The 7,884-nt window shown below is 44.4% G+C and overlaps 1 protein-coding gene across 5 annotated transcripts; it reads left to right on the plus strand.

Moving 5' to 3' along the window:
- The first annotated feature begins 1,501 nt into the window (after positions 1-1,501).
- On the plus strand, positions 1,502-7,564 carry LOC111854596 (probable G protein-coupled receptor 85). 5 transcript variants are annotated; one of them, XM_023832694.2, is made up of 3 exons: positions 2,878-3,776; positions 4,355-4,457; positions 4,953-7,564. In XM_023832694.2, exon 3 carries the CDS (start codon positions 5,098-5,100, stop codon positions 6,226-6,228), a length of 1,131 nt encoding a protein of 376 aa, XP_023688462.2. In that variant the 5' UTR covers positions 2,878-3,776; positions 4,355-4,457; positions 4,953-5,097; the 3' UTR covers positions 6,229-7,564. The 5 variants fall into 5 exon arrangements, with proteins under 5 accessions (XP_023688464.2, XP_023688463.2, XP_023688462.2 ...); XM_023832696.2 differs by lacking the exons at positions 2,878-3,776; positions 4,355-4,457 and adding an exon at positions 1,502-2,228; XM_023832695.2 differs by lacking the exons at positions 2,878-3,776; positions 4,355-4,457 and adding an exon at positions 2,242-2,855.
- Positions 7,565-7,884: the final 320 nt, after the last annotated feature.

A 7,884-nucleotide genomic window follows, 5' to 3' on the forward strand; every position in this document is an offset into this window, starting at 1 on the left:
TCTGAAGGCGAAAGGGGGTCAAACACCGTATTAGTATGGTGTTCCTAATAATCCTTTAGGTGAGTGTATGTTAACATGAAGGTGACCAATTTGCAGGAAATAGTAAAAGACTTTCCACCTACAGGTTCTTAATCATTGCTGTCCTCTATCTTTACTGGAGAATACAAATTCATATAGAGTGTGGATATAAAGAACACTCTATCGACACTGTATCAGTGTATCTGTACTGTATCACTGCATCTTCACTGTATTGCTGTTTAACCAGGATGTAATGTGAGTTTACACAGAGCCACGGCAGATACTGAGCCCTGATCCCAGAGGTGCCAGACAACAGTGATATCAATAGCTGAATAAACAAGCTGACTGGCAGAAAATTCAGGAAAGGTATCAAAAGACCTGAACTGTAAAACCAAAGCACAGTGTTTGTTGTTGATGTCTGTCAGTTTGTGAGTGGATATGTCTATAAGATTCTGGTGCTTCACAAAGCAGTAAAAAATATCCAGAGTGTCAGGCCAGCCAAAATCTCAACAAGAGCAAGACAGAAAACTGCCAAGAAAGTTGCAAGGAACCCAAAAGACATACTCAGGGATCAGATCTAGTCCAAGCCCAGACTTAAGCCCCGCTGAGATATTATGGCAAGACCCGAGATATGCAGTTTGTGTTGGAAAGCCCCGATGTCCTTCAGAAATTCTGCATAGAGAGGTGAGATGAAATCAGGAAGGAACTGAAGATGGTATAACTACGTACAGTGTTCAGTGTGTCAGTATAGGGAGGGAGCAGTCCCCTATTAAACCCATAAAACATATATCATACTTAAGTATGGTGAACTGTCTCTAAAATCAGTCTATTCATTTTGGCTTTTAGCATTAAATGTACTTCATAGAACAGGCCAATCGTCAGCTGCATAACGAGCCAACGCATTTGGGGAGAAATTAGTGATCCAAATGTACTTAAAGCCTAATAACTATAACAATTTTATATTTTATGTTATAATGATAAAAAAGAAATCTAGTCCCCTGAAAAGACATTAAAAATTAGAGGTCATTGTTAACACACCACAACACACAGGGCACAACAACGAAACGTGTCCTCGGCATTTAACCCATACTATATGTGGCGTCGTGACATAGCAGGGGGCAGCTAATTCAGCGCCTGGGGAGCGGTACCTTACTCAGGGTACCTCAGTTGTGCCTCAATTGCTAGTCGGGGTATCGAACCCGCAAGGGCGCTTCCTTAACCGCTAAGCCACCACTGCCCACAGAAAAAATAAAAACGTATACTTTAGTAATATTTATTTTTTAGTTATATTTAATATTTATATTTATTTATTTCAATAATAAATAAATTAATAATAAATAAATAATGAATTCATGAATTTATGAATAAATAATCCATTAGCGGGTTTTTTATTCGTCTAGTGGGGGCAGTACAGCAAATAAATGGTGCGGGTCCGACCGCTTCGCTAAAGTCGTGGCGGGGAATGTTTTTCAATCATCTGACACACCGTCCATAATAATCATCTGATCACTTTGTGGGACAACATGGCTTCTGCTCCAGCATTGCTCGCCTCAGACTGAGTGCTTCAGGTGTTTTTCTCTCCTTTCTTGTCTGTAGTCGGAGATCTTCTTGCGAAACGGGCACCGGCGTATCGGTGTTTTCTCGCCGTACTCGGACGGTATGCACGGAGAAGGAGCTGCGGCTAGTGACGCTGGTATGAAGTGACTATGAGATGCAGTGCCGGGAGCCCAGCAGCCGGAACATAAACGCCAATTGAGCGCTGATCCTCTTTGCACGACGCCCGCAGATGGCATTCGAAATGTGTCTGTACTCCTGGAGAGGGTGAGGAACTGGTCCCCGGAAATACTGGTGGCCATACTAAAGAGATGGACTTAATCAGGAACGTAGTTAAGAAGAAAATGTGAACAGATACAGCAGTCTAGTTTAGAGCCCCCCCAGAGGAAGTGAAGAACATCGTGATCGAAGAAGTATGTGGCAGGGATCCGTGTCGTTTCTGCTCCTTTGGAGCATTATATAACCGTTGAGTTCTGGTCCAACTTTACAAGAAAATTGACTGCGTTTTTTTTGGTTGTTGTTTTTTTCTTTTCATTTCGATCGCAGCTGGAAACGACATTCGGTGTCTCCTAAGTGTTTTACTAAAGAAACACGAGCGGTTATTCTCCTGTTATTTGTAATTTAACCGGAGATGATTGAGGATGACGACAAATACGGTCTGTTATTAATTGCCTTGCGTATCTGTGTGTATAGATATTGTACAAATGAAATTAGTTTTTGTATAAATGCTAAAGCATCTTTAATTGGTCCTTTATTTAAACCTGGTATTGCTTAATTTATTTTATGAATGACTTTACTCCAATGCGTTGGCTGCAGCAGCTGACAGTGTAAACAAGCTACTTTTAGAAATATGTCCCCGTTAAATACTTATATGTATTGTCATTGGTCGGGTTACAGACGGATAATCTTTAAATTCCGTCTTTCTAGTTAATTTTTTAAACACACACACAGAGTGAGAGAGAATATATTTACATATTTATAAAATATTTATAGAATATATTATAGAATTGAGCCTATGATCACTCATGCTGCTTGATGATTTAACAGCAGCTAAAATGCTAACGGCTAATGTCCATGTGCATGCAGCCACCCCCTCATACGGAACTAATAATCATACTCGACACGATGTTCAACAGAGCTACGTACGTAGTCTACTTTCCCAGTAAAACTGACATTATTTATTGGAAAAAAAACGGCAATGGTGGATACGCCGAAGGATACGGTAGGCCTAAAAGATGAAGATGCCCATGTCTTATTTTTAACCAACACAGAAGGTTAAAGAAGTAAGTAGTACTGACAAACGCTTCGTTAGCAGAAAAGAGAGTTCGCCGCTCGAAATAAAGTGGCCATGCAGACTATAAGGCTTTTGCGATCCTTTACCGTGCCTGTCAGTCACACATCTTTGTATGGCAGCAGGGCGGCTCGGCAGGTAGGGCTGCTGCGTCAGTCCTCAGCTTTGCGTTTGGAAATATACTTTTACCCATGTTCTCATGGGTGTCTTCCAGATACTCCCAGAATATATATTTTAATTGGGCTGGACACAATATTCCCCGTCATATGTGTATAAGAGGCACTGTCCTATTATCTCCGTGACAGGCTTCGAGGTACTCTGACCCTAACTGGGAAAGCGATTATTAAAAACCGATACATGGATGGGTATTACTAGTACAAAAATATAAAGTGAATAAAACAGTTTGATCTAATTAACCCTAATAGGATCAATAACAAACAAAATCAATTATTTAGATTATCGTTGGTCCACCTTTAGGCTCCAGTGAAGATCATGAAAAATGCACTGGGAAAATGAAAAACAAAAAAATTGCTTAATATACTAAAAAATACCTGGAGAAAACGGGGTGCACCTATAACACATATTTGCCGAAACGGCAACGGAGAGAGATAGCAACATGGATTAATATGTGCAGCATGCACGGAAAATAACTAATAAGGACCCTGGTGGCAATCCCGGATAAGGGGAGAAGAAGATTTAAAGTCCTGATGCTCAGCATCAAGCAGATGTTGCGCTGGCCAGACCAGACGCGGCTTGGATCACAAATAGGAGGAGTGCGCATGCGCGATCCCTGCCGTTTACTGTATATGCGCCGAGGAAAAAAAGAACAGAGGCAACAAAACCAACCTTTTTACAGCAAAGTGGCTCGTGCTTTATAAATAACCTCCTGGGAAACAAAGAGCCATCTCAACAGGTACTGTGTAAATCGTGTCTTAAACGTCGCTTTTGCTCGGCCTCGCGTTTGAAATTTTGCATTAATTACCGCTAATGCATAGCTAGCTTGGACTTATATATTGTTCTGCCCAGCTAATGGATGTGCCGTTCACGGAATACCTGTAATCTAACGTTAACATTTAAATGGCATCATTGCAAAGTCTAGCATCGGTGGGCTACAACAAAAATCGAAATGAAAAACACCTTTTGAATGATCTTTTTATTATGCATTCCTTTATTAAGAGCGGCTCTGCTTGCGCTGTATTAATATACGAAATATAAATTCATACATATTAATCATCCTTCGTGAGAGTGAGTACTGTTTTTAGCCGAAGGCTGATATACACGCATTGTTTAAAATGATATATCGCACGTCACGTAACGGTCGTGCCTTTTTGCCTATAATTTGATGTTATTAAGATATTTTAAAGGCAGTCATTATAATTTAATACGCTTATTGATGCAGCTTTCTCAGTGATTCACCCATCCCCTTCGCCCGCACTATATACATTATATTAAGCACTGAATTTCATTCTTTTATAACCCCTTTTTCGTCAGAGGCATGTATACTTTCAGTGACAAAGCGTCGCTGCTGTGTTGCTGCACGCCACCTCCATTAATTTACACCAAAAGCACGAAGAGTGACTGGGGCTCGCAGGAGGTTAGTTACCCTCCGGTTAGATGCGTGAATCCTGCAGGCTCCTTGGGTGTGATCGGCGGCTTTTCCTATTGCATATCTAACACGTTGTCTGTGCCTACCTTTTAAACATACTCTATTAATCTATAAAATAAACACGGATCGATGTAAAACCGCCGCTATCCTAAGTGTCATTGTCTTTCTGTAAGATTTAATCGAGCGCTAGTTAAAAAGAAGCGGTTACCGAAAGTGGCTCAGTTATTGTAATGGGGATTAAAATGGTCTCGACGAGCTGATCATACAAACGAGCGGCGCACCCGAAGGCAGTTGGTCCGCACTTGATTTTATAAGGGGTAGGCAAAGGAAGAAATAACTGTTGAGAAGGACAAAAAAATAAACACAAAAGAAGGAGAATCCTGGTTTGTTGTGCAGCTCCTTGTCACCTGCTGTGGTTTTGAGCGATGCTACTTAGGTGAATCTTTGCATGGAGATCCTGATGGGTGGAATGATATTTTTCAGGGATTTTAGTGTGATGAAACAAAGGAACAAAGGATGCTTTAGAAGAGCTGCTGTCTTCAAGTCTGGATTGTATTTCAAAGCACACCGATGGATCTATTCCCTTGCAGTACCTTTAGATCGTGATATGTGACTGACAGCATCGCTTATGATCCCTCCATCTATGGCGAACTATAGCCATGCAGGTGAGCACAGCATCTTGCAGAGTGTGTCTCCCCTCGCCACGTTCCTCAAACTGACCTCCCTGGGCTTCATCATCGGGGTCGGCGTGGTCGGCAACTTCCTGATCTCCATCCTGCTCATCAAAGACAAGAGTCTGCACAGGCCACCCTATTACTTTTTGCTGGACCTCTGTGCCTCTGACATCCTGCGCTCGGCGATCTGTTTCCCGTTCGTGTTCACCTCTGTGAAGAATGGCTCGGCGTGGACCTACGGCACGCTCACCTGCAAAGTGATCGCCTTCCTGGGCGTGCTCGCCTGCTTCCACACGGCCTTCATGCTCTTCTGCGTCAGCGTGACCCGCTACCTGGCCATCGCGCACCACCGCTTCTACACCAAGCGGCTGACCTTCTGGACCTGCTTGGCCGTCATCTGCATGGTGTGGACGCTCTCGGTGGCCATGGCCTTCCCGCCCGTGCTGGACGTGGGCACCTACTCCTTCATCCGGGAGGAGGACCAGTGTACCTTCCAGCACCGCTCCTTCCGGGCCAACGACTCGCTGGGCTTCATGCTCCTCCTGGCCCTCATTCTCCTGGCCACCCAGCTCGTCTACCTCAAGCTCATCTTCTTCGTCCATGACCGGCGGAAGATGAAGCCCGTTCAGTTCGTGCCGGCCGTCAGCCAGAACTGGACCTTCCACGGACCCGGGGCCAGTGGGCAGGCAGCCGCCAACTGGCTGGCCGGCTTCGGTAGGGGTCCGACCCCCCCCACCCTGCTGGGGATCCGGCAGAACGCAAACCCGGCGGGCCGGCGCCGCCTGCTGGTCCTGGACGAGTTCAAGACAGAGAAGCGCATCAGCAGGATGTTCTACGTCATGACGTTCTTCTTCCTGATGCTGTGGGGGCCCTACCTGGTGGCGTGCTACTGGAGGGTGTTTGCCAGGGCCCTGGCTGTGCCGGGGGGCTACCTGACGGCCGCTGTCTGGATGAGCTTCGCCCAGGCCGGTGTCAACCCCTTCATCTGCATCTTCTCCAACCGCGAGCTCAGGCGCTGTTTCAGCACCACGCTCCTGTACTGCAGGAAATCCCGGTTACCGAGGGAACCCTACTGTGTTATATGAAGGCTTGTTTCTGTGATTGATTGGCTGGGCAGTTTGGTCGTACGCCTCCCCTCCCAGTGCCCAGCAGAAGGGAAGGGAACTGTCCGTCAGTAGATTCGGATTGGGAGTCTGGAGGCACTTGGTGGATATTGTAAATGTTCAGGAATGGGATGTCCTGCTGTGTTTGTTATGGTAATTTATTTGCTGTGGAAGCCTGTTTGAAGCCACAAAAGCAAAAAAAAAAAAGAAAACTCAAACTCTGGATGTTTGAAGATTATTCTGTGAGGTAAGAGTTTTGGAAAAAAAAAAAAAAAAGTTGGGGGAGGGACTTAAGCATATCCTTACCTCTGAGAAATGGAATTATTTTACATTTAAAAATTGCACTAAAGAAAATATATGAAATGTTCTTTTTTTTTTTTTGCTCAACCATTCGCTTTTACAGACTTCACACTGAACGCTTTAGTTTACTGACGATTAGTTCGCTAAAGACGAGCTGAGTTTCACCCAGTGACCTTCGGTACTGGAGTAACACCTTTTCCACAGGTTAGACAGTGATATCAGTGTAAGTGATATTTTTCCATTTTTCTGAGTGGGGGGTGGGTGGGTTAACAGTATCGTTGTGCTTTTTTGAATCGCGATTTAGGACCTATTTATTGTAGTTTTAATATTCATATGTCCCAGTTTTCCCACATTGTTATTTTTTGTCTACTGTTTTTTACAATGATGATGATGATGATGATGGTTGGGTTACAAAACACACACCTATTTTTTTGGAGAACAGAGCCCAAATGAACAGAGAAGGAGTGTCATCTGTCACCGTCACTTGTCACCGTGCCTGGCCACCCTGCTAATGTCCCTGCAGAAGATCTCACCTTAATGGCTCAAATACAGCACCATATATTCTATCGTGCTTAAGCTGCACGCTCCCCCCAAACACCCACACAGACCAGCGCCTTACCGCAGGTCCCTTTGTGGTCCGATCATACAGCCACTGTGTAAGACCCTATTTCACAGCACGACCCAAGCCTTAGTTAGAGATACTGCACAATTTGTAAAACCAACCTTCAGAAATGACACCTGTTGTATTAAAGGCCCAGCGTCCTGATCATCTGTTCCCCACATTTGTTGTCTGGTTGATTTGGATCATCCATCCTTTTGACTCCTGTGACCATTCTAGTCCTGACGAATGGGGATTTTCCTCTTTGTTGAGTAGCTGAAATGTCCGTTTGTGAGTGTTTCATTTTGGAAGGCTTGGATGTGGCTTTAACCTGATTTGGGGGACTGCATTCTGCCAAACGTTACCTGTGTACACTGTTGCTTACATTTTGGAAATAAAATTTTACATTTTTCAAATTAATTTTATTTCCCCCCGTCTTCTTGGTGTGGGTGACCCCGCGAGGCCTTGGCATGTCCTGGGTTGCCCCTTTTGTCGCCTGGTTGAATTCCCACAAGGAATCTTCCGCTGATCCTGTGATCCCATGTTTGCCGACCTTGAGGGAATGATGCAGGGGCGTCATTGCTGTGGCATGCTTTTATTTTATGAACCCTTTTATGGTAGATATCAGTTAGGCCGTCTTCTTAAACAATGCAAAAAAAAAGCAGCGCACGTTCAGCTGGAGCGCACTGCATGTAAATTGTGGCACGGCGGGAGTGTGGTGGGGAAGCATTTGAACCTGG

Source organism: Paramormyrops kingsleyae, chromosome 1 (genome assembly GCF_048594095.1).
Source record: "Paramormyrops kingsleyae isolate MSU_618 chromosome 1, PKINGS_0.4, whole genome shotgun sequence".
Lineage (NCBI taxonomy): Eukaryota > Metazoa > Chordata > Actinopteri > Osteoglossiformes > Mormyridae > Paramormyrops > Paramormyrops kingsleyae.